The sequence below is a fragment of the Nothoprocta perdicaria genome, unplaced genomic scaffold, assembly GCF_003342845.1.
Source record: "Nothoprocta perdicaria isolate Ctin4 unplaced genomic scaffold, notPer1 scaffold_168, whole genome shotgun sequence".
Lineage (NCBI taxonomy): Eukaryota > Metazoa > Chordata > Aves > Tinamiformes > Tinamidae > Nothoprocta > Nothoprocta perdicaria.
The window spans coordinates 432,062-459,573 of record NW_020454849.1 but is presented as its reverse complement, the minus strand read 5'-3'; the positions used below and the strand labels follow the sequence as shown (position 1 = coordinate 459,573).

Sequence of the window (27,512 nt, the reverse complement as noted above, 5' to 3'; positions counted from 1 at the left end):
CCGCCGCGTGGCAGCCGAGCGCCGCCGCCGCCGCCATGGGCTGCCCGCGGTCGCCGCCGCTCGCGCTGCTCTTCAGGGGCACCTTCGTGCACTCCCGCCGCGAGGCGCCCCTGGAGGTGCTGCCCGCGCACCTGCTGGGGGTGGACCACGGCGGCAAGGTGAGACGGGACGGGACAGCACGGAACGGCACGGCACGGGACGGGGCGCGCGGGCGCTGCGGGGCTGCCCCACGGCGAGGAGCAGCGCGGAGGCGCCGGTCACGAGGAGCGGGTTTTTTGCCGCAAATCGCCCATGCCGGTGGCCGGGGTCCCCTCCTGCCTCCCCATGCAGCTCCTGGGGGCTCCGTGCGGGCGCTGGGGCCGGGGAGGTGACCCCGAAACACGGAGCGGTGGGGCCGCGGGGGTTCCTCCTCCCCGCCGTGCAGGTGGCTGCTCTTTTTGTTCAGCCTCGTTAATAAATGCCAGAAGTCGCACAAAAGGCTGTGACTGCCGGATCTACTCCGCATTCCTGTACTGCCTTCTGTGCTTCCTCTTTTTTACCCGCTCAACACCCCGCCCCGCAAAAATAAAAGTACGTATAAGGCTGCAAGGAGCAATGAAGGCTGGCTTTGGGCTCCACTTGAAGTTCTTCCTTCACGGTCCCTGCAGGTCAGTGGGCTCCCGTTTCCACACGGCTCCCGTGGCGCGCGGGGAGCTGTGTACAAGGCGATGCAAAGCCTGTGGAAAGCTGTATCTTGGCTTACGAGGGGTGAATAAAAGCTTACACACCTATGTAATTGGCTGTTTTTGTAACTAAAATGCGACAGGGCAGAATGCATAAAGGGTTTGGATTCTGTAATTCAAGCGCAGGCGTCAGAAACTCACCCTGTGCAGGGCTTTAATGTGATTTTCTGGGAGAGAATTGCTGCTGTGTGCCCTTGGGAAATCAAGACGTTTAGAAGGTCTTCTTGAAAAGCAAACATCATAGGAGGCTGCAGGCGAGTGATTTCTGCTCTCCATCATCCCCTCTCCTTGTCTCCTAGTGAGCAGGATTTGCTGGGAACTCTTTTCTCTGCTTAAATTGGCATGCGCCCACTGAGTGGTTTATCAGTAAGACACTTGGCAAAAAATAAAATTCCTACCAGAGGGAGTAACAGGGAATTTTTTCTCTTTTTAGTGCAAATTCTCATGATTTTACTGCTYCAATGCAGTGAATTTTAACCTATTTGGTCTCTGTAGCTTTACCTCAYGTGGAACTTCCATTGGAGCCACTGAAGAGCTGGTGCTATAGGGACATGATGGMTAGAAAATAGCTTTATTGTCAAAACATACACCCAGACTATTTCAATATTACTCCCAAAGAGCTAAATTTAACTAGACAAGTATCATTCTAGCACCCCACGTTGCTGATTCCAGCGTGGGGAAATACTGCATGGTCTTTCATAGGGTGAACAGCGAGCTTTTGTGAACAGGCAGATAGCGTTCCTTACTATGTGCTTTGCTTTCTCCTCAAAATATCAGGAGCATGTAATTACYGTATGGCAACACAGCACCATCCAGCATGGGCATACTTGTCTGGTAAAAGCCCAAGACCAAAGTGATGGTTCTCTGTGCTTTGCTGGTGGTTGAAAGGGCAATTTTAGGAAAGGAAACATTTTTGTCAGGTACGAGACCCAAATTATTTTAAGTAAACAAACCCAGGGTTTTACTGAACACTTGCAGTGTGGTACGGTTCTTGAGGAATTTTAGAAAAAAATATTATTCTTCAGGGTAAAGAAAGTAGAGTCAAATTCAAAATAYGAATTGTCATTTAAATGTTGACATATTAGGAGGGTACTGCAAATATAAATACCATGAAAATGGAACCAGTATTAAGATAAAAGCTTCTTTTGTTGAAGAATTTCTTGGTGATGACTTGCTGAAGGATTGGGAAGAGCAAGAAGTRTAGAGTAAGAGTTCATTTTGTTAAGTATTGCCAAGCATAGCCAATAGGCCTTACACCAGCTAGAACAGCCAGTGAGGCATGTTGCACTTGGTTGCAGTTGCGGCTCTTCAGAGAGGGGCAGTGAGGCACCAGCATCCTCGTGGTCATTGCTTGGTCCTTCTCAGCTGGTTGTTGGGCTGATCATTTGGTAGGCAAGTCTAATAAGTGATCCTGTCTTCCATCTAGACTCATATTTCAGTCTGGGAGATCGTGTCTTTAATAGCAATATTCCTAAACATATTAGCTTCATTAGCTCACATTGACATAGTGAGGTCAAAAAATACAGTATCTCTCATGGTAAGTGACAGAAGAGGCCTTCATGTTTCTGCTGGCAGTTAACAGTTGTGGGGTTAGAAAAGGACGAGAAGCGTGTGGGAGGTGAGAGAAGGATGAAGCATTTACTCATGTTCATTGAGGGACTTTACAATGAGACACAACATCTGGATACAACTGGCACTGCTAGATTCAGGAGAGTTTTCTTTGGTCAATATCATTCACTTTCYCCTCTTAAGGTAGCCAGGTTATTTACAAAGTGAAGACTGAAGGCACTAAGGTTTCACTGTAGCGCACACTTGCTGGACTAGAGAAGTAACAGGTTGTGGAGGGTTTAGCATCTCTTGGTGGCTTGGTGGTGCGAAGAGCTGAGCTAGGGGCTGGGATATGGAGACCTCAACTATTTGCATTTGTAACCTTTAGCCCTATTGCGTAGGTGCCTCTGAAGTCCACATCAGAACTGAGCAAAGTGTCGGTTGGGCATTGGTGTCAGCACCCATCGATCTACCTGCTGTTTGTGATGTGCCTAACTCCAAGTGATAGTTTCCCCCTTGGCTTCCTCCGTCAGTTGAGTCTTCAGTGATTCTGTCAGAGTTTCCCTTGTCTTTGTGCTGCTATGGGCCAGAACTCGTTTGAAGGTCTAGTATACTGCTAGAGTAGCAAAGCAGTTATCCTTGAATGTACAAGCAATCACCCAGGAAAATGTCCAAGTCTGGAACCTCAAAGACCTTAAAGCACTCAAGATTTAGAAAATGGTCATGACAGAGGCGTCCTAGAACGGTGAGGATTGTGTTTTGGATGATGAAGCCGTTCTGTTGGGCAGTGGTTAAGAATAAACACCACAAAGCTTGTTATGTCTGAAAAGAATGCAGATGTCTACCTGATTCACTCACARATGCATTTAATAATAATGGAATAGGTGTCAGATTAAGGATTTGTTCCATGTGTTCAGCTCCCCTGAAACATATTTTCATAACTCCTTTATGATTTAAATGTTTCATTTATTTGAGCTGTAAGAGTRTATCATATCCACTTTCCTTTCCATGGCAACGTCTGTTTTCAGCTTTTGCCATCTGGTATTTCATGTATCTCCCTCTCTGTCTCTCTTTCACTTTTTTTTTTTTTTTTTTCCCAGCAGCTCTAGCATTAGTCATTCTGCACCCATTTTGACATCAGTATCTGAGTGACATTTTCTTTATTGCTCATCAGAAATTTCATCAGGTCTGCATTGTTATCCTTTTGCAGATATGTAACTAATTGAACTGGCTGAAGAGTCTAAATATTTCTCTTGAAAAGAACAAGTGTACAGCTTGATGTGAAACATTAATGGGCTACATTTTTTTTTGCAATTATTTCTAATACGTATTCACTTGCATGGCATGGTTTTAATATATGTCTTTTTCTGACTGAAAATTTTATAATATCTACTCTTAATGCTTTACAATCAAAAAAGTCATACCTAAACTTAAAAAAACTAGGCAGTTTTTTTTTATTGTCTACAGTTTAGTAATCAGCCTTTATTTATGTTCTCTTATCTAAAAATGTCGAAAGGAGAAAAAGTAGTATAATACATATATAACAAAACAGCAGTGTAAATAGTAGCTAAATATGATAGTCTCTTCTATTTTTCACCTTTATCCGAATTCTTCCTTTTTTTTTTATTTTTTAATTGCTGCCTTAAAAGCTACGGTCATGAAGGTGGAACAGATCCTCTATCTGGAAACAGAAGAACAAGGTCCTCACGACCATACTAAAGGAGTTAGAAGGCTCTAAGATGGTTTCAGGCAAAAATTATGGTTTGGCAAGAACTTAATGTTTCTAAAGCCCAGAATATGAAGTCTTTGGTCAGGGAGTCTTCATCTACTGCATGAAGTGTAATGAAAATATGATCCTGACAGTCTCTGGCAAACATTCTGATAGAAATGAATGAAAATCATAATTGTTTGATTATTTTTCTGGTTTCTAATGCTTATTCTCCCGTTTTTAAACTCACCGATCTTTGTTTCTTGGTGAATTGTCATGCCTAGTGTTGCTATGTAGGAGAGAAAATAAAAAGTTTAGAATTCATCTGCTGAGAGTCACGATGTGGATAAAAACATTATGAAATTTACAAAAGAACAAGTATGCTAGAATTGTGAGCTGTCAAAGGCATTTAGCAGCCATAGAATTTATGTTCTCTTGAAGTCACATGGGGACAAATGAGGCTTTAGTATTGAAGGTTTCTGAAGTAAACAAAAATCATAGGCATGCTTCTAGTGCATTTAGTAAAATTAAAAGATTATTTGCATTTTCTTAATTTATTTCATCCTTCTGGACAGTTACAGAAACAGAAAGCTATGTTAATGACATGAATAGAAAATCAGAAAATACGTAGTTCAGTACTAGACAGTCATAGGCAAAGCAATTAACCTGACCCTTATGTTTTTAAATACTGTAATTATGTTCCATTAAGGCTATCATATACTTTCATCAAGAACTCCCTTACTGTTAGGGAGTAGCACAACATGGTACTTACAGAAGTAGTGGATACTGGGGCTTCCCCATGCAGGTCCACCAATGTATCAGTTCAGAGTGAGGGGGTTTTTTTAAACAAGAAATTCAAAAGTGGTTTGGGTTAGTCACTGATTTATGAGTAGATATTTTGTAATTATGCTTGATAGTCAGATAGAACAACTATTTCAATGCAAAATCGTTTTTTTCTAGGACATGTGTAATCTTTGTTGTAAGATAATGACTGTTATTTTGCTTTCATGTGAAACTAATGTGAGATACTTGAAGTCTATAACTATTTGTTTTCTTTCTTTTAGATTGTGTTTTTGGAGCAAAGTGATCAGCAAGAGCAACTGGCTAAGAAGTGGGGATTCAAAGCATCTGACATAAGAGAACTGAGTAATCAGTATGTGTTTGATTTAGATTACTTCTCTTAGGGAACAAATTGCATTTGATGAAATTAATGTGAGTGTATGTGAACAAATTTGGTCGTAGAACGAACTGTAAGTCTGATTTTATGGGTAAAACTCCCTTTCAGTTCTGTGAGAAGACTTAATCCGAGATGCAAGTGTTTTGGATTAGGCATGGAATATGAATGGCACATAGGCTTTTGGCTTTTCTTGGATTGAGAACACAACCACGAGTGAATTTTGCTGGCTGATTCATACTGTACAGAGCAAAATGCTATATTTAGTTTTCAAATATGACCTTTTCTGTTCATGCAAAAGTGAACGTTCTTGCTTTAGTGCGTGTTGTATGTCTGTGTTCTAGCAGTGGGCTGTTACAATAGGTTCTAGTTGGAAACTCTACACTTAAAAATGTGAGTGGGGTAAATATTGCAGAACTGAAGAGTTTGGGCCTTGATAACCTCTCTAATAAAAACTAACTAAAACTAGTTAAAAAATATAGAAGATTTAAAACCTACAAAGAGAACCTTGCATTTCAACTTGTACTGCAGCAATTGTATTTCCTTTTTCTTGAGCCAAAGAAATCCCCCACTCTTCAGGTGAAATTAAATGTTTCTGGACTGTATCTGCTGTGCTTTAAATTCAGTAGCACAACTGTAAGCACCTAGTGGCTTAAAGTCTAGAGATGATACATCATTTGAGTGCTCAGTAGTTAAAGTTTGTAGGCTTTCATGGAACCCTAATCATACAGAATATATGAATCATGAGATGTTTTCTTCTGCATTTGAAATAGCTTGGGGAAATGCAAGGCACTGTGAATGTGCATCAGACTGAGAATGATCTTTCAGCATTTTTAGCATATAGGAAGAGGAGTATTTATAAAAAGAAGAAATCACTGTTATCTCAGTAGTCAGGGAGAAAGCAGGCTAAGTGAGAGAAATATAATATATATGGAGTTCCAGCACACAACTAACTGATTACAGTGATTTCCCGATAATGTTATTCTCACTCCTGTTAGTACACGTATAATGCATAGTGAACTGTATTACAGTTTCACAGTAACAATATCTTTACTATCAAAGGACCGAATACATTATTTTGTCAACATCTTCATCTGCATGTGTAGACATGTAAATCTTCTTCCATTAAACTTTGTACCTCACTGATGGATTACATGTGTAGACACATATATAATGTATAGAAAAATATGGGATGTAGAAAGTTACTGTATTGTAAATATACTTATCTGTCACCTAAATGTATTCAAATGTATACCAGAAAGCAAGAGTGGGCCAATTCTTCTCTTGTTCAGGAATATTCTATTGTGGAGTAATTTTAATTATTATGAAGTCAGCCTGGCATGGCTTATTGGTATCTACCCTTGGTAAATGTTGCCGTTAATTGGATTCATCATGCTCCTCTACTAACTTCTAGTCCCTCGTTGTTTTCCTCTCTATTACTTACATGTAAGTCTATATAATAAAGTCAACTGCTTATATGAAGCTTATATGAAGTCAACTGCTTCATGCAGCTAAAATCTAGGAGTAAATTGGGATTGACCCAGTAATTATGAAAGAATGAGTTTTCTCAGTCCTGGCTGTTTCTCTGGTGATTCTCATTCACAAATTGCTGTCAAAAGCAGAATCTTTACTTTAGAAAAAATGTTTGAAATTTTGGACTATTATGTTGTTTTTTTTTTTTTTTGCCTAGTGAATTCTTCATGCCGGGATTGGTTGATACACACATTCATGCACCTCAGTATTCGTTTGCTGGTACAAGAATAGATCTACCTCTTCTGCAGTGGTTAACTACCTACACATTTCCAACAGAAGACAAATTCAAAGATAAGGATTTTGCAGAAGAAGTGTACACCAGAGTTGTTGTAAGTATTGCAAATGTAATTTTTTTTTTTATTTATTTGATTTGGCATTTATATATGTTTTCAGAAGTTTGGGAGAAATAGGAGAATATTGGAATAGGAGAATATATGTTTTAATACCATATAGCCACTGTTCTAATTGCCGGCTATGACTCTCCCTTACTAGTTCCCATCTTGTTCTCTTGCTGATTGCTGATAGGACAGGTTAGTCACATCATCTTGTTTACAGTTTTTTTTTTTCTTCTGTTATCCAGGTACGTGCACAAATATTTAAGATTGCTGTCAGAGCTGCTAGTACTGGCTGGTGCTGATAAACTCAATTCAGAAATAATTGAGAGAAGYAATACCTTTAATAAGCAAAAGACCAGTTGTGAACACATCTTTGGCAAAAACTGTATGGCATGAGGAGAGGCTTTTCCCTTTTAACAGATTTGGGGTGTTCTGAACAAGTTGAGGAAGCAGCTGAGGGAACTGTAGCAGGAATTCTTTTCACCACAGTGTCTTTAGCTGAAGTCTTTGGATAGTATTTGTGGTGTTAAGTGGAGAAGGACTGTTTTAAACTGCACGGGTTCTAAGCAACATAAAGACTTAAAGGTCAAATTCCACTTGAAGTGCAAATAACAGGTAGGYCAGGTTGCTGAGTACTGATTCTGTCCTGTAACTGAAAAATATCCTTTARTAAGTAGCCTCATACATCTCCAGCAGATTGACGTGGCCAAGATAAGCTTTCTTTCATTTGTCTAATACTGTGAGTGTATGTGTTGTGAAAGTCACTACATTCTGAGTCTCAAATAGCTAGTTACAATCTCCTTGCCACACAGACTTAAAAAAAAAATGTCCTTCTGCAGTCTAATATAGTAAGAACCGTTACGAACATCTGGGTCATGAGTTTAGCAACCCAACATATAGRACTTGAGTGATGTGAAACAGATTAACTCACCTTCCAGAAGTATACTCTAGCATTCAGTTTCCATCAGTTCAGATGATGTCAGTGTTCACTGTGACACATATTTAGTAATATCACCAGGAAAAGAATGAGTGAAAAATGGAAATTAATCGGAGGAGCTTGAATGCAATGGTTAGCTACTTGCCTATGGGTATCAAATAGCACAGTGTCAGGAAAGTGTCTTCATCCCCTGTTATTGCAGATTACTAATACTAATCTTATGGTCAAGTGTATCAAAATTAGTTGTAGCTGTCTAGATAGCTAGTGTTTTCAGCCCAGCTCATTGGTAAAAAATATTCAGAAAACTACCTAGTCAAGTTTCTTTAGCCTTAATCAAGCCAGAAAACTGAATGACTTTGCATGTGACTTAATTGCCATAAAGGTGTGCAACTATGGTCCTGAAAGATAAAAGACTTTGAAAATGTGAAGAATTTTTATAAATTAGTGCCAAAGTCTTGCAATGAACATTGCCTGCAGAGTCAAAAAAGTCAGGAGGAGCTCAGAAAGGATTGGTATTGGAAAAGGGTGAAGATTAGAGGTAGGAAAAATCTAGGAAGAGTGGCTGGAAAGAGCAGATGTGTTTAGCAGATGGTGACAGATGAGGAATAAGATAAAAGTATATAGAACAAATGACCTGGGTAATGTAGGCCAGAAGTTACACCATGAGACTTGTGATACAGGAACAAGGAAATGGGCAGTGAATTAAAAAAAGCATAAGTAGAAGTAACCTTTCACAAAATTTGGAATAGAACTGTGAATCTTGTTTTCACAAATTGAGACCAAAATTGAATGAGAATTAAAGAATTGMATTACTGTGAAAAATATCCTCATATTGAAAATAAAACAGTGATTTTTTTCAAATTGATCCTGTGTTTCCGGCAAACTTTCTATGCCTACTAAAAGTAAAGAATCAATTGAAACTTGGCAGAATATTGACTGAAATCTCCTGTGGCCCCTCAAGTTTTGGAAAAGACAATTCTCTATGCTAACAAATGGAATAAAATGTTTTTAGGTTTCATTAGACATAATGAAAGCTATAGGCCTGACTCTGGCAGTATCAGATTCACCAGCAGTCGGTTGACTTTAGGTCTGATCGCCTCCCTAGGAGTGAATCAAGTTCCCCAATAGTATGATCAGCTACAAGCTCAACTCTGGCTGTGTTGGATTCACCAGCAGTCTGTTGACCGTAGGTCCAGTCGCCTTCCAAACAAGTAGTTGATTTCATGAATAACGTGATTTATTTAAATGAAACATTTACAAACCAGGTTTCGGATGTCGTTACAGGAAATTCTCTACTGCAGTGTGGGTTTTTTTAGCTAGCTCTGATGTACAAATGTGCAGTTATCAGTCACCCCAAGAAGATGGGAGAGAGCTCTTGGTCTCAAGTCTCCTCAGGCAGTGTCCTGTCCTGAGGGGAAGATAGGGACTTCAGCCCATTGACTGATCCCAGAAGTTACAATGGAATCTTCCCTCTGACTTCTAAGTCTCCTCAAGTGGTGTTCTGTCCSCAGAGGAGGAAAGAGGGATCAGCCCATCAAACAATGAAAAATTTGTGATGGAATCTTCCCTCTTCTTTCCTCCTTAGTTCRCCTGTTATACCTTTTCTTTACATTCAGGTGGAGTTGAGTGACTGTAATCATACTTACTGTTGTTATAGATTGGTGAAAAAGTCATAGAATCATAGAATCATAGAATGCTGAAGGTTGGAAGGGACCTCAGAGGTCATCGAGTCCAACCCCCCTGCTCAYGCAGGGTCACCTAGAGCACGTGGCACAGGGCTGCATCCAAGCGGGTTTTAAAGATCTCCAAAGAAGGAGACTCCACAACCTCTCTGGGCAGCSTGTTCCAGTGCTTTGTCACCCTTACAGTGAAGAAATGCTTCCTTAAGTTCCTGTGGAACTTCCGATGCTTCAGTTTGAAGCCATTTCCTCTAGTCCTATCCCTGTCCACCACTGAAAAGAGGCCGCCCCCCTCCTCCTCACTGCCTCCCTTGAGGTATTTATACACGCTGATCAGGTCCCCCCTCAGCCTCCTCTTCTCCAGGCTGAACAGGCCCAGCTCTCTCAGCCTTTGCTCAYAGGGCAGATGTTCCAGGCCCCTGATCATCCTGGTAGCCCTGCGCTGGACTCTCTCCAGCAGCTCCACATCCCTCTTGTACTGGGGAGCCCAGAACTGGACACAGTACTCCAGATGTGGCCTCACCAGGGCTGAGGGGGATGATCACTTCCCTCGACCTGCTGGAGACGCTCTTCTTAATGCACCCCAGGATCCCGTTGGCCTTCTTGGCCACTATACCTCTAAATGGCTTTCATTTAGAGGTATAGTCAATGGAAAACCTGGAGCATGCACTCAGTGAGGAGGGGTCATCCCTTGGAGCGGGTAACTTTTGGGATGGGGATGTGTTTTAATATTATAAGGAGCTTATAATGAGCAAAGTTCAAGCAAAATTCTTCCAAAAGGAGTGATTTGCCACCCATGCTGGCTCAGTACTGGACATCTCATCACTTATCTCCCACTGGGCAGCTACCGTGCGGTTTGTCAGTGGCTCAGCTTGGGGAGTACCACAGAGTTTGGCCATGGTGTMTTGACTCCACTCCACCCTCCGTTTCTCCTCTCTGTTCTCAGCTTAGCTGTACCTTGAATCTTGTTAAATTGCATTCAGGAGTGAAGAAGGGTTTGTCAACTTGCAAACCAGTATGTCCTATTCAGAACACCCCGTTATTCAAGTGGGCAAATCAAAGTCATTACTTTTTCCCAGAAACTTTGTTCTGCTAGTGTTAGATCTATACTGCTTCACTGTGAAAATCAGACAATCTTTTTAAATGGAGTTACTTAGATGACSAGTCATTGGTATTTCTAAATTTAATTTGATTTAGACATAAGTCAGAATTTGACCAGTTTGACCGAGGAAGCTAAAGACTCATTTCTGTGTGTCTCACCATTGCTATAAACCTATTTAGGGTTCAAAGAGGACTTTTTCTATTTATTAGTATTCACATTTTAAAAAGCTACTATAAAATTAAAAAACTATATTTTACTTTTCCACTTCACTGCAACTTCTGTTGAATAACTAAATGTTCTTGCAGTTTGAAGTCACTGACAGCCAGTTCTGTATTTCAGCAGCTTGGCTACTTTTTTTTCCCCAGACAGTTGAAATTGGTTTCTTTTTATAGAGACGAACTCTGAAGAATGGCACCACTACAGCTTGCTACTTCGCAACAATTCATACAGATACTTCCCTTCTCCTCGCTGAAATTATAGGTAAGACTGCAAGAATGAATTTTGAAGGATGTTGTATAGACTATTATTACGTGAAGCAAAYAAAGCTTAGGCATTTTAGATTAACTGTGAATCTTTATTCATTCTTTTTATTCATTTTCTCTTTCACTGTTTGTCCCCAAAATCCAATCCAGCTACCCCCATTCATTTGTTTATGTTTCTCCTTCTGTTATTAGCTCTCTCTTTCTGTGTCTGCTATTCCTTGTTTGTAATCAGCTGCAAACTGAACTGAAATTAGGGCTAAAGGAGCTGCTCTTCTTCCACCCTTTCACAGTTTTAGGTGCAAAGGGCTAAATAGCAGGAGGCACCTGCATCCCTCAAGCTTCAGTTGGGAATCAGCATCAAAAATCTGCGCACACCCTTCAAAATCAGAACAATGGGAGTTGCATCAAATCTTATTTCTTCCACTTTTCCACTATTAAAAACACCTGCCGTTTCTTTTCTTTTTTTTATTTGCTTCTGAAGGAAGGTGAATTAATGGGAATCTCAGTTTCCATCAGTAGTTTTGTAGCTTGCCTGGTTTTGTAGTGTATTCAACATCTTGGACATTGAAGGGGATCTACTGTACAAACATGTTTAAGTGCATAAAAAATAATATTACTTGCCTTCTTTTTAAATTTTACATATGAATTTTGATTCATAACAATTACAGATCTCAAGAAATGAGTTAGAAGTAACTCTGATTATATTCTCCAGCCAAAGTCACGTGAGAAGCATGTTACAATCCTCCTTCTAGCTTAGGGAGAAGGACTTTCCAGATGTCTTCATGTGTTTTCTCAGCACAGGGTGCTCAGCTGCTAAACTTACTGTACTTTAATGCCTGCACTTTTCTGTACGAGGAGACATTTCTCATCCTCTGCTTCTCAGTGATTTCCTGCAGATATTACAGTTATGGATTCTGGTTGTGTTTAAATAACAGTAGTCCAATTCTCAATTATATTGCTAATTATAATGCTTATAAAACTGAATGCTAATGTGGAAGAGGAGAGTTCCTATTTAAATGTTTTTGTTCATGATGGTATGTGTTTTTTCTTTTTTTTTTCTTTTCCCTTTTGGYTCTATAAGTCACATGGATGGTCCCTACTTGAAGAAAAGACGGTCTATCTGTCAGTTCTTAATGAACTACCTGGGACAGAATTTGCTATGTTGATTTCAATACCAACTCTGTCAGGAGGTTTTGAGAATGAGTGAATGACGAATGTTGTTTTCTTACGCAACAGATAAATTTGGTCAAAGAGCTTTTGTTGGCAAAGTTTGTATGGATCTGAATGACAGTGTTCCACAATACAAAGAGACTACTGTTCATTCCATCCAAGAGACGGAGAGGTAAGATGATTAAATTGATAGTGCTGCCTTCAGAACTTGTATTTGTTGTATTTGTTGTATTTGTTGTGGTCTCACCTTTTCCTGCACAGCTCTGTTTGTAGTGGGTATGTGACCTGGTATGGGGGGGAAGCAGCTCCTCTGCCCCCGTTAATCATTGAGCTTGTTCCTTTCACCATTTAGGCATTATTCAAGCTGTAAGAGTCAACCCTTATATATCCCATTTTAAACATGCTCCAGTTCTTATGTCTTTTCACATAACATCTGTGAAATTAATGCAACATCCAACTAAGTGAATGAACGAAAACCAAACTGAGACAATATGCCCTGTGGATTTATTGTAGGCTAGAGAAGAAGCTGTGATTTSGGTATAGAAATCTGCTGTCTTAAGTTTCATCTTTCTTGTCTGTGCTTGGAAAATGCTTAGGCAGACCAACAAAAATGCTTAGAGGAATATTTACATACTTTTTAAAGTTTTTCAGCTATAAAGCTCAAAAAGTAAATATGCCACCAAATATTTACATTACCATTACCTATGTGAAGTTGTGACATTATTTTTGCAAGTAATGTTAGAAGAATGCCAGTAAAACATATTTAAAGTTGCAAAGTGTCATGGATTAGTAGTGTTTATTTTTACACCTATTTTAAAATATTTATATTGTTTATATGRTGTCAATTTTTGTTTTTCCTTGCCTAATTAGTACAGTCAGCTCTGCTGAATAGTCCTGAAAGCATCAGAATTTCTACTTATGATCTTTTTATTTGAAAAAAAAAAAAAAGCTGGAGAATGATGTGAACATTTCCTTTAAATGCCTGTCTGTGTCACCGCTCCATCCTTCTGTATGTGTACAACATACATTCTGTATTATGTGCACAACAAGTGTTTCACAGCTTTGGAAGAGGGTGATACAGGTGCTCAGTGGCTGTCCTACACTGGAGAGCTGTTGCATTTAGACAGGAGAATTCATTTCCGTCACATCTGAACCTTGCCAGTATGTTGGGGAAGAAGAAGCTCTTTCTTTTCCACAAAAAGCCATTTCTTTTCCTTTTTTTTCTTTTTTTTCTCCCAAGAACCTAGTGAATGTGATCTAGCAGTGTCATAAAATTGATTTCAGTAGTTCACAGTCAATCTATAGAAATATTTATAACTTACGTATGGAGATAGTACACAACTTCAAGTACTTTTTATATTTAATCTAAATTCAGACTAAGGATATGAATCTGCTTCCTTTCTGAGAGGAAGATCAATATACAGTTGGATAATTGAAATTTAAAATACATTATATTCAGCTTGTAAGAGCAGTCATCTAAAAAGAGGAAGCCATGAACCCATATTAAAATCAATTCTTCGCCTACAAATTGCAGTGTTTTGAACCAAAGCATCCTTCTTTCTTTGTATGAACCAACAAGGGTAGAGTACACACCTGTGTGTGTATGTGTACATATATAAYTATATGTATATATGTGTAAATATATACATATATATACACACATACATTACTTATGTGTATACAGAGAGAGGGAAAGAGAGGAGACTCTTCTGGTATGAAAATTATGTTGATACTTTTAATGAAAATAACTGTGCTGAAGTCTTGGATCTGAGAGAGCAGTGCTTACCATCTAGCTTCTGTCTCAGTGAACAGAATTAATTATTATACGAAGTGAATCATTAGAACAGAGACAGATGGACAAAAACCTAATTCWCATTGCCATTTGGCTTTCAGAGTTAGGCAGTGGTGGGTTCAAATGCCGTTGGTCATAGGCAGAAACAGGCCTGTCATTTCCAGGAGGTCATTGGGTGCTGGGTACAATACTGTGAATCTGGATTCTCGGTCAATCTGAAAAAAATCACAGGAATCCTGTCCTCAGGGTTTCGTGACAGCTTTTGAGGGTTCTTTGTGTAAATGGCACATGCAAGTTTTCAGGGCATTCCTTCTCTTCAAAGTCAGAGAATGTTTTACTCATTCATATATATTACCCATATAGACTGTTTAAAGAGTTTTTATAGAGATTCCCATGTAGATCATGTTGTTCCACGAAGTTTGTGAAACTATATTGTACTTTCCATGAAGTAGGTAGTTTATGCAGTAACAATAATATAAACACTCCTTATGCTTTAAGCATAAATGTTTTAAGCGATAGAAGGAGATCAATAAATTTAAATCTCAACATATGCAACTACTGCAAAGGAGATAAGAAATATTGCAGCATTTTTTAAAAATAGGATGGGAAATGATAGAATACGTTTAACGATCTGATTTAAAGTACAGACAAATTTAAGTGCTTTTCTCTAATGTTGCTGCTGTAGCATACAATTTCGTTTTCAGCAAATTTAGTGTAAGGTGTGTTTATTTCCTGCTGAGAACTTAAAGACACATGTCTAGAGTTAATTATTAAAAATAAAAAAAAGAAATATTTATTTAGGGTCAAATTCACAGCTGGCATATTTGCTGTGCTTCTTGTTTGTATTTCACCTGAGAATCTGGCCCAGCTTTCTGTATATAGTTGATGTATGTATGAAATGCTCAGTAAAGTGCCCAAGTAAATATTTTCTATGTTTTTCTTAATTTATAAAATACATGAAAATTTAAAGTTTTTTTTTCTGTCYTTTTCTTAGGTTTGTTAAAGAACTACTAGAAAAGAAGGTAAGTAGATTTCTCCCTTSTATTCACTTATGTATTCATGGATATGTGGATATACTTATGAATGACTTATGAATTATCTGGATTATCCTTACGGATTCATATGAATATATGGAGTAACCAATCCCACKGATAAACTTTGTCCTAAAGGCAAATCAGTAAAAATAAGCCAATCAATTCTCAATCTGCACGTACTTTTCTGCTAGCCAAATCGTTGAGAAATCGCTTTGTAGCCATATAAAGTCAGTTTTGTGTGGTCAGACCACTGCAAAATAATGTTCTGTGAATATTTTTTATTCCCTTTAAAACGCTCTGCTTCCTACAAAGGATGCTTTTCTGTTAAAGAAAGGTGAAATATTGCTCTGTGGTGTATCTAAGTACTCTAACAAAAGTAGATCTTACCACCAAAAAAAAAAAAGATGTCCTTATGGTTCAATTAAATTACTAATTTATTACCAAAATACTATTTTGATCAAYACATATATTCAAGTGTGTTTGAAGAAATTCTGCAGATATAGTATGACTCTTTACACACAGGGATTCTTTTCTCAKCAGCCTTCAGTTTTCTATAGCTTAGCTTGTCAGCGGTTGTATCTCAAGGTTTTCAAGAACAGATGTCTAGAGTCTAGTGCCTAAGCTGCAAAAGTAAGTGAAGTAATTTCCCCAAATTCTGTATCTGAGAGATAGGATAAGAAACTGCAAACCACGTTATCATGTATTTTCCTCTAGTAGTGCCAGGTGCATAGTGACAAGAAGTATTGCCTGTATGTGAGGGCARATAATGCAGTTGTCTATTTGTCTATTTTTTAATGAAAACTTTAATCCAGAAGTGAAAAGTTTAACTGTTTAACTGCAGGTATAGTYCAGGTATCTTTTCCACTGTCTTATAGTTGCATAGCATTTCTGGTCCTATCACTAATCTTCCTGTCTTTGGAGTGACAGGATGGATTGCTGTTATTGGTAGATAAGAGCAAGAAAGGAGGAGACATTTTTATTTTTACAGAATATGCAGTTTTGCATTCTTTCTTGCCCTTAGACTTGTTTTGAGGCTCATGGAGGCAAAAGTGAGGCATATGAGGCATGGAGAAGAAAGTCTGCTCATCTCTCTCAGTGCCTACTTAATTCCTCAGCAAATTGAGAAAGCATTCAGTGCTTTTGTTGAGGTCGGATAAAATCTCAGTGAATGAAGAAGGAAGTTCTAATAGAAAGGCTTGTTTTCTAAAAACAGTTTTAATGATTTTGCTAAAAAGCTTTAATTCTCTTCCTATGATGGCGTCTTTAGTAAAAGTCAGAAAATGATTGTGTGAATTATTTGTTCATGTTGACAAAGGATGCAGCAAGGACTGAGCCATACAAACAAAATCATGTTGTTGTGTAAATGCTTGTCATTCATTCTGCTCTTTATTGTGGTTAGTGATACATATGTACAATCTTAAGCATGTCTCTTTGGTATTTTCAGTATCCAAGGGTACAGCCCATAGTAACACCTCGCTTTGCCCCTTCCTGCACAGAAGATCTGCTGCAAGCACTTGGCAATTTAGCACAGACTCATGATCTCCATGTACAGGTAAATTCTGTGTTTTCTGTATAATTTCGGTGTTGTGCACAGACCAGACAATTGTTCATATTTTCAGCAAACCTCTTTACTTGTGTTACTTCYGAATTTCTGTATTTTAAATTCCTCTGAAATTATTGATAGTCCTCTGCTAGATCACTGTGACCTACACTGCGAATGAGACAGCTGTAGCTAGAATTTCAGCAGCCTCCAACATGTGGTTACTAGGAGACCAAAAGCAAGGATTGGAGGTTAAAGCAACCTTTAGTTTGCTATAGATTTCTCTCTTATTTCAAACTTTCCAAGCTTGCTCATCTGTGTCTTGCTGCCTCCTACTGTTTCTACGCAAAGCACGTTTCAGTGGATAAAAGAATTAGGTACCTTTCTATCATGTGTAACATCATTATCATAGATGGAGAATTTATTGTGTGATAAAGTTTCTCTGGTTAACAAAAAGCTAATTAAAGCTTTTGAGTTTTTTTTTTTTTTAGTTAAATAATTCTAGGTTATAATCCTTAACCTGCCCTRTGTTAAGATCATTTATCATTACAAGGCAGGTCATTTTCAGAATACAGGAGGTACATACTCCACTGACAGTTCAGGATGAGCCATATTTTTAGCTCAGACCAGGAATTACTCAACCTATGTGAAGAGATGTGGAACAGTTACCTGTTATTTTGCCCAGTTCCAAGGCTGCATGTTTCGTAGGCTGATACCTTTTATCTTGAAGATAACATCTCGAAGGGAAAGGCTCTGGAGTGGACRCCCGCTCTGGAGCACGTTGTCTAGGGATGAACAACTGTGTCCAGAGCCACTGAGCGAGGAAGCACAGGGAGCGAGAGGCAGCCCCAGCGCCGACTCCGTGCGAGCTGCGCCAGGCCCCGGGCTGCAGTGGGCTCTGACTTCAGCATGTGCGGAGCCAGCAGGAAAGGCAGGAACCTGAATTGCACCTCTGGGGAGCACAAGTGACCAGAGCGTAGCACGCTCTGGAGGCAGGCAGGAGCAGCAGGCAGCGTGCAGGGAGCCTCATCCCGGCTCAGGAAGAGAGCTCCCGCCACAATCTCTCCCGCTGGTGGGAAATCAGTTCATGCCATGGTCTCTACTCCTCAGAGAGCTTCCATCAGGAAGACMGTAACATCACAGACTGAGCCACCATGGAAACACGTGGCAGTCCAGGTCTCTGGCTGTGAGACTCCGGCAGTCCAGGTCCCTGGCTGTGTTGTCAGGGAACAGTGAAAATGACATCTGCCTTTTAGGTGTGAGCGGGTGGAAGACCTGGTGGTGGAGCTGAAGGAGGAGGYGGAAAGACTGAGGGCCGTCAGGGAATGAGAGAGAGAGATAGGCTGGTGGAGCTGCATTTTGCAGTCGTCCCAGGAAAGGCACCCAGAGAATCCCCCAGTTCTATCTGGGAATCCACTAGAGTGGAGGGGGTAGAATTAACAGTATCAAATGATGAACCACCACGGAAACAGGTCCCTGTTGGAGGTGACAGGAGAACCCTTCCCCGACCCACCTTGMCCCCGAGTGACATGTTCAAGAGGGACGAGGCCCTGGATGTTGAAGACCAGACAAATGAGGTCACAGACCAAGGTGCATGTTGGAGGTTGTCTGCAGAAAGGCAGTCAAGTGTGCACCTTAGAGCTGCTGCCCCTARGGAGAAAAGGAACATCCGGAAGAAATGGCGAGCRATCATCGTGGGTGACTCCTTGCTGCAGGGCATGGAGGCACCGATCTGCAGGGCATGGAGGCACCTTATCTAGAGAGGTCTGTTGTCTGCCAGGGGCTTGAATAAGSGATGTTGCAGAGAGACTACCAAGGCTTGTCCAGGAGTCTGCTATCCCTTATTACTATTTCATGTGGACAGTAGTGACGTCATGGGGAGACTGAGCAACATAAAATGGGATTTCAGAGCCATAGGAAGGGACATCAAAGGTCTGGGAGTCCAAGTGGTATTCTCTATCCTGACAATGAGGAGAATGGATTCAACCTTCCATGACTAAGGGGCTCTGCTGGAGGACCACCAGCTAGCGGGGAATGATAAGAGCCACCTCAGCAAGAGGGGTACACATGTCTTTGTCAAAAGGCTGGCCAACCTCATTAGGAGGGCTTTAAACTAGGGAAGAAATGGAAAGGTGAGTGTGACATAAATGGGGCAATCAATGTCATGCAGCCAAAGTCAAAAGGTGCCCAGCAGTGGCAGTATGGTAGTGTCCTTGTGTCACCATAATTCTGGGATGTCCTGTCTAAACATTCCTTTCCATATCATTTTTAACAGAATAAAACAGCTAGTCTTTTGGATCCTCTAGTGGGAGTAGAAACATTCAAGGACTGGATCTCAATGTCTGCTTAGTTCTAAGACTAACAATCTAGCTATATTTGAACACAAGCTGAATATAATTATACTTATCATGCAGTTTTCCTATTGCAGAGCCATATAAGTGAGAATGAAGAAGAACTTAAAATTGTGAAGAACCTGTTTCCWGACTATCAGAATTACACTGAAGTGTATGATAGAAACAAACTGCTTACCAGCAAGGTAATTTCATAGAACCTTCAACAGGTCTATCCATGTGCAGAATATGTTGATGAATTGTAGTTGCCTGAGAAAAGTATTCTTTGTCTAGTTCAGGACTTGTAGATATATCTAATGGAAAGAAACCAGACTTAGGTTTTCCATTACAAAGGTGTTGGTATTGGAAAGATATTGCAGCTTTAGATAAGCCAATGCTTTTCCTAAGCATTTTAATAAAGAGGAAMAATAAAGACAGGTTATGATCCCTGATGCAGTTTCAAGTGCATAAATACTGACAGAGGYGTACTGGCCTGAAAATTTGAAATTAATTTAAGTTTTAATTTGTCTAAAAGCAGACAGATATAATGCCTCCCCACTCTGCGTAGTAGTTGGAGTATAAAGTCAGATCGTATTAGATTTCAGAAAGTCCAGGCAGGAGATATTTTATAAACACCTAACTACAGTCAGATTGCTTATAGTGRTTTAAAAATCTGGGAGAAAATTTTCAGAAACACAGAAACTTCATGAGAATTCAACATTGAATTCCCATTTCTGCCTTTGAAAATCTAGTCCCATAAATCACATATTTATAGAACTTTTTTTTTTTTTTAATTGGAAAAGTCAATACAAGCTACTTAACTAGGTTAATGTTACTAAGTTCTCTTTTATTGAACAGTATTGTACATGCTAAGTTGTTGCATAAATATAGTAGAGAGAACACCAGTGCTGCTAAAACACAGTTTCCAGTTCTGTCAAAACTTTTGTATCACTTTATAGCACTAACAATTATGATTAAAATTATGACTGGTGCATTTTGGTGCCAGGCTACTTGGCTCTTTGAGGAAGCATTGTTTTAGAGAGAAGCATAACAAAATAACAGGACTCTTCCCAAAATGTAAGACATCAAATTAATTTTTTTTAATATGGAAATTCATTTTAATGCTGAAATACTTCCCTTACAAAAACACACAAATGAACAAACAAAACCCCATGAGCTCTAGAGAGATCAGCAGATAACATACAGAATTGCTTAACTTAATATGTCATTGCCTATGGCTGTCATTGGATTTTGAGCTGCATTTGAACTTGAGAGCGCAAAGATACAATGTGATCAGGATATATTCAGTGAGAACAGTCCTTGAGCASTTCTGATACATATCACCAGATTGCCTAATAGAGCTGTCTCCCTGTCATATCCTTTGAGTAGGCATTCAGCATGTTACGTAATTCAAAAYAGATTTCAAAAGTAGATATCAAAGTAGATACTATCTTAATCTCTTGTGCTTTGTGAGTACTGCTTGTGAACCTACCTTTAAATCAACAAAGTAAGCCGCGAGGGAAGAGTTGTTAATCATTTCCATAACAAGTTAACCTTCATGGATCAGATAATATTCCAGAGGAGATCTGCCTCGTGTAGAACTTTTAGAGAAAATCTAGGACACAGGATAAGGGTGTAGGCATCTTCTATTGTAGCTGTAAAATGCACATGATAAGATTACAACAGTGCAGTGTTAATTGCAGCACTCTTCCTGTTGTTCCTTGCAACTCTTAAAAATCAGTCAAGATCTAGCATCTTTTTATAYGCAGAAATGGAAAAAAGAAAGCAAGGGGACTGAGGTCTTTTAAGATAYGGTGTGAAGTATACTGAAACTAATGGTAGTTTTTTTCTCATCTCACTCCAAGAAATTACTATTGTATTAATTTTCTCTTGAAGGAGACAGGTGTCTTTTGGGCTATTCAGAGCAATGCAGCAAAAATTCACAGCACTGAAGCAATCCAGTATCGAGTAAATCAGYGATTCTGTTTCTTTTTAGACAGTGATGGCCCATGCCTGCTATCTTTCTGAAGAAGAACTGAAACTTTTTAATCTTCGCGGAGCTTCAATTTCACATTGTCCCACTTCTAATTCTTCGTAAGTTTAAAAAAAAAAAAAAAGAGAGTACTGTTAGGTAAAGCTATTGTTCACGTAGTGCTGTCAGTCTAGCCTGTAATCACAGGTCTAGGTATAGGGCAGCTCATTCCACCAGAAGTAGTAGCACTTCTGCGTGGTATGCTTCAGACTGACTAGTGAGTGCAATATTACATACAGGAATATTTCTTCCTCTGAACTGTATTCTTTTATGACTCTTCCATCAGTGACAGATTCTGTTTGTCTCCTGTTCTCCTAAAAGTACACTTGTGATCTTAAAAGTATGCTTGTGTTGGGAATTTTTGTAGACTTATGACATTTTTATGACATGACTGGATACATTTCAAGAATGCTGTTAGGCAGATGTGAGGCCAGCTGTGATAGTGTGCTAAATGTTTGCAATGGTTTTGCCTTTAATGTAATCAGTATCTGTTAGTGATGACATACCAGAGCTTAAAGGATTCATGAAATGAGCTCCCATCTCATAGGTATACTTTACATTATATATGCATTTTCTTCCCTAAAGTATTAAGCTCTGTTTTTCAGTAGATACCTATAAACCTATCAGGTTTTTATATTAAGAATTTTTCCTTTATGTTCAGTAATTAAGAAACAGAATTTAGGCTTATGAAAACAGSACTGTTGCTTAATTTGCCATGTATTCTGAGAGCTGCTCTAAAGCCCTACTCTTATTCAATTGTAGGAATAAACTTTCCACTATATGTATCATACAAGATATGTTTCTTATTCCAATCCAGGTTGTGCAGTGGTATCTTAAATGTACAGAAGGTTCTGAAACACAATGTGAAGCTTGGCCTTGGCACAGGTTTGTAGTTTGCTATAGAAACAGTTMTCTTTTTGAAAACAATTCAAAGATACAAAAACATACCGCATGTTTGTATTTTAAAGTCAGCATGATTCCAATCAATGAAAAAAGTTAAAAAAATACAAGAATGAATGAAGAAACTAGTATTTCGGTCATGAAAATAAGCAGAGCCTGAACTATAATTTTTCACAAATTTCTTTTAGGCTATGTTGCCTTTTTTTTTGCATGACTTTGTATGTAGGAGCACATGCAACCATGTGCCCCCTGCTCTAGGTGTCTCTGCTTGAGCAGGGGGGTTGGACTAGATGATCTCTAGAGGTCCCTTCCAGCCTCAACCGTTCTGTTGTTCTGTGATTTATTAGGAATTACATGTTGCCATATTGGTTAGCAATAAAACTTTTCATATTCACTGCATCTGCTCCTTTGTAACATTTCACTAAAGCTTGTAATACTTTAATCCAGAGAATTATTCCCAAATTTTTTTTCTAAGATTCTGATTTCTCCTAGATGTTGCTGGTGGATATTCAGCTTCCATGCTTGATGCTATCAGGAAAACAATGATGGCATCTAATGCCCTTCTGCTTAGTAAAGTGAATGAAAGAGGACTAACTCTTGAAGAAGCTTTTCGACTAGCAACCCTAGGAGGAAGCCAAGGTAAGAAGAAATTTCTCTAGAGTGTGCATAGGAACTATAGCTCTTTTTTGTATTGTTTCCCTGTCTTTGTCTTTCTTATTTTTTCTTCAAAGGTGGCTGAACTCACAGATATTCTCATGCTAGAATTAAGATCAGTAATGCATATGCTGGATAGAAGAGATTTCTTTTAGTCTTTCAACAATAGCAGATTGATTTCAGAAAAGCATTCTGTGACAGTGACATAGTGTGACAATTTTAATAATAGAGCCTTAATGATTTTTCAAGATATTACATCTTATTTGAAAAAGTCCTGGATCTTTTGTTCTCTCATGTCACACCAGTTGTTTTGTTCTTTGCTGAACAACAAACTGTAAAAGAAAAACTGTGAAATTACAACAAAATTATGCCTCATGTTTGTCACCTGCTGTTCGTTTTTTTCTTCTTTTGCAGCCTTGGTTGACTTGTGACTGTCTTTTCAGCAGGACAAAATATGATGCAAATCACCCCTCAAACAAAAGCCTTAWGCTTAAGCAGCACATGCATCACGATCATTTAAGATGCAGGTGCATCTTAAATATACTCATCATATCTGACACGATCAGTATTCACTAATAGTCGATTTTTATACAATTAACAAAATTTTATTGGAGTTTGTATGATTTTGAAGTAAATAACAGGAAAAAAAAAGTCTACACATAGGTAAAAAWTTACACATAATTAAAAATTCCTAATTGCTTTGGTTAGCTGAAATGTGTCCACTACTATTCCTCAGCTTTTTCTGTTGCTGATTTCAAAAAACACAGGTAGTTGAAACTGAAAGCATTTATGAAAATTTGAAAGTTGTAATGAAAATTTCATCAAGTTCTCAGGCGTGCAGTTGAACAGCAGGGTGTAATTTGGGACAGAGAAGAAAGAAAGAAAATGAGCAGGGGACACAAAGCAGGAAATAATTTCCCAGAATAAATACTGTGCTAATTAAAGGCAAGAATAAGTATATTCAGATACAGAAAGGAAAAAGTTCAAAAATTGCTAACTTTCTTGTGGCTTCTTCCCCTCTCTGCAGCTCTTGTGTCTCATTTATCYGTGTTCTGGAATTCACAGTACTGTCATGTATTTATTTTATGTAGTGGTTTTGAACTATTTCATCCTTACTGAATTACTTTCTGAAAGGGATTAAAATAAAATCATTGGTATATCCTGTAAGTAGCCTGGATGCGTAGAGTTATGAGAAGTTTAAATGTGACCGCATTTTTGTTGGGATAATTTGCTTTGCTGAGTCTCCTGGGCGTTTGTCACCCTCTTGTGTTTAATCTAAAAACTGCATTCTGCTCACAGCCCAGAAGAATATGAGATCTTTTTAGTTGAACTGCTAAGTAATCAGAGCTGGTATTTCACCATTCTGAGGAGTGTAAATACATGGAATTGTGAAGTTTCTGTCTCACACACAGTTTGTTAAAGACTGAAGTTTGTTTTKCAAACAGGTGCTATCTAAAAATAAAGGAACAAATTATGTGGTTATTATTGTTAGTTTCTCCTTTGATAATTTAATTCAATGGGAGATTTTGATTTCATGTTTAGATACTTTGTAACATAAAAACATGCCAAGTTATTTYAAAGGAGATGCAAAGGCATCTCTTTAGCTGTTACAAGCTCTTGGAAGGATCAGTCATCTATGATGAAAYTTTGAGTTTCCAGTGTTTAGAGACCTAAGATATTGAGGTCATAATGAACCATACAGTTCATCATTATGTTTCATTTGCAGTGTAAATAATGCAGTTTTCTACCATAAGAGAAGCGTTACAATTAGCCATGGGGGCTTCAGGTCTGGAGATGACTTTTGCTTATTGATGAGCCTTAATTATGCTCTCAAATAATAATAAATTATRTTAATTCTTATTATATGTTACCCTGCAAGCAACAATGTAGCATGCCTTAGGCTGCTAAGGTGAGCATTACTGTATAGCTGACTATTGATCTGACTTTATTTTATTGACCCTGTGGAACTTCTRGGATTTTGCACTGTGAGGAATTACTATTTACCTGCAAAAAATAGTGGTTTATGCATTTGATCTGTACATAACAGAACTAGGGGAGAACATTCAAAGAACAAAAACTAAAAAAGGGGTTTAATTTTTATTCAGATTTCCCTTATGCATAGCAGCTGTCCTTCATCATTTYACCTAAAGATATATATTTTTACTGAAAAATTGCTTAAGAACTCAGATGTTGGCATATTTACTATTACAGTTATTTTCAGACTTTTCCTTATTGCAGTCTAAACTCTTGTCGTATTTTCTTATGASTTTCTCAAGCAAGTTGCCAGGCTTTCACTGAAGACCTGTTTGTAAACTTGTTTTGGTTCTCAGTTCTAGGATTAGAAGATGTGATTGGAAACTTTGAAGTTGGCAAAGAATTTGATGCACTGCTGATAAACACAAAGGCTTCAGACAGTCCTTTTGACTTGTTCTCTTCTGATGCTTTTGAGGTAATCAAAGCAGGGGTAATGATCCAATAAATTGTTGAAAATAACCTGGTAAGGGGCTGTGATAGTCCTGATGAGGCTGTSGTAATTCTGGTTGTATTAGTCTTAGTCTTAGTGACAGGAACGGGATGTTATTGCACTACTGCTCTCTGTGTTGCAACTCAAGCAATACAGAACTACACTCAGAATTGAATTAGCCACAACGACAGTCATATTTCCCTATGAGCAAAAAATGCATATAACATTTTAATGTGTGTTTTATTAGCTCAAGTTGGCAACTGGAGCCAGCTAATTACAATGACAAATAGCAGCCAAGAAAGCGAATTTAACGTTTTGAATTCCGTCAAATTCCAGGTGGCCTTTATATTGATATTGTAAGCTCAACAAAAACTCAGTATAGCTAATTTGAATTAAAAGCACAGGTTTTTGTAAAAATATAACCACTACTGGTATTATTCAGTAGGGACACTTTCTGAAACCAAGTCTTTCTGTGATTAAAAAAATGTAAGGAAAGACAGTTATTTGAATTCACTGATGCTTATTATTGCTTGTGTTGTGAAGGCCATCATTGACTTAGAAACAGTGGCATAACTTAATTGTTCCTTAACTTCATTCAATCACAGTAATCTGCATTAGATTAAATTTAGATTAAACTCTTGAATTATATATATTTTTTTTTTTCTAAATGAAGTTGTTCTGGAAGAAAAAAGAATTTACAACATCAGCCAAAGGAGAGTAAGCCAAATTCTTGGGACTATAAAAGTCTTTACAACTTTGTGACATTTTTCAATAGCAGTASGTTTATTTGAGAACTCTAAACATGAGGAAGGGGAAGTGTTATGTTTTACGCATGTATTTTTTAATGACTGTCCAAATGTGTAGTATTTTCATTCTGAGACATATTACCAAACTGAAAATAAATTAAAACCTGCACATTAACTTTTGATTTTTACAGTTATTAATCATTTTTTAGGAAAGCTATTGTTATGCACAATTTCACACTTTAAATAATTTATTTGGCATAACAGTTACTGCATTTTGAATGTTTTTCTCCTTTTTGCAGGATACTCTCCAGAAGTTCCTCTATCTAGGTATGTTTTGATCCTTGCCTGATAAAAAATTCACTTTTTGTTTTGTATGTTAAAGATCTTCTAACATGATATGGAAATTACATTTATTTATAAGTATTGAGTAAGAATTAAACAGTGCAAGTTTTGTCCTTTGGGACCTAGTAAAATACTTTGTTTAACATTATCAGATGCACTGTCAAATTTATTTTTAGAACAAAGTACTTTTGCCGACCAATTGCTGTCTARGCCTAAAAAATCAAAACCAAAACCTCTAAGAGATTATATATTCTTCCTGTGGCATTCTCTGGAGCAAGAGCTTTGCTGCATATCATAGTGCTCAGCAGATATTCTGGAGTCAACTCTGGCCACAGCTGTGTGGATCTCTCCTGAGGCTTTTGTGCTTTCAGAAGTTAGTTCAGGCAAAGCAATATCCCAACACATCTTTACTAGAGGCTGGTTCCTTGGTTAGTTCAGGTACATCTGTGCAGCAGTGCATCTTCTGTACAGACATAATTTCAGGTTTTGAGTCTTCTAAATATATAGAAAATGCATGCCTTTATTGCAAAAGCTGAACGCAGACCCTTTATTTCTTTATAAAAAAGTATGGCTATTATAATATTTATGGATCTTTGTGGAGGTYATGATTATTCCTCTTAGGAAACGTAGGAAATGGTCTGTGAAAATGATTTATTCAAAAACTGAGGATTACATCACTTCAGGAAATAGATTGGTGCATAGATTTATGTGCAAACTTCTTTTGACTGTGTTATTTCAGGTGATGATCGGAACATTTCTGAAGTATATGTGTCCGGAAAGCAAGTGGTTCCTTTTTCAAGTTCAGTATAAATCCATTTCACTTCTGCAAAGCRTTCTGCTGATTGTTCTACAGCTGATTTGGAAAAGATTCATTAAAMACCGTGCCTGATTACCAGGAATGACATTACTTTTCCTGTTTATGTTTYAAAACTTGCAAATGTTAGAAAGTTTGTTAAACCTTCAAAGAACTACTTTACCAAAGCTGTCACAGTTGAAAGAGGAAGAAGGCATATAAATTTCTCTATGAAAATAGCATGTGTGCACTGATAAAGAGATATGGTAAATATCTTTTTTAAATAGGACAACTACTGTTCCTTTTAATAATAATGTAGGAAGTATTAAGATGGGCAATGAAACATTCCTTGTCTCTAAAGTATTTCAATTCAAAAAAAACCCCACCAAATTCCCCACTACCACTAAATCTATTTTCCAAACACTGAATGTCATGAAATAGTGCAGTTGCCTTAATATCACTGAGCCTGGGATAGTGTAACTCAGTGGCATTTGG

The 27,512-nt window shown here is 38.3% G+C and overlaps 1 protein-coding gene across 1 annotated transcript; it reads left to right on the top strand.

The window, feature by feature from the left end:
* The first annotated feature begins 46 nt into the window (after positions 1 to 46).
* Positions 47 to 27,512, top strand: GDA (guanine deaminase). Its single transcript, XM_026035826.1, has 14 exons — positions 47 to 158; positions 5,043 to 5,131; positions 6,843 to 7,014; positions 11,131 to 11,218; positions 12,457 to 12,562; positions 15,177 to 15,204; positions 16,661 to 16,768; positions 19,185 to 19,292; positions 21,083 to 21,180; positions 21,936 to 22,003; positions 22,511 to 22,657; positions 25,003 to 25,121; positions 26,182 to 26,209; positions 26,964 to 27,512. The coding sequence occupies exons 3-14, from the start codon at positions 6,853 to 6,855 to the stop codon at positions 27,032 to 27,034; spliced, it is 1,131 nt and encodes a 376-aa protein (XP_025891611.1). The 5' UTR covers positions 47 to 158; positions 5,043 to 5,131; positions 6,843 to 6,852; the 3' UTR covers positions 27,035 to 27,512.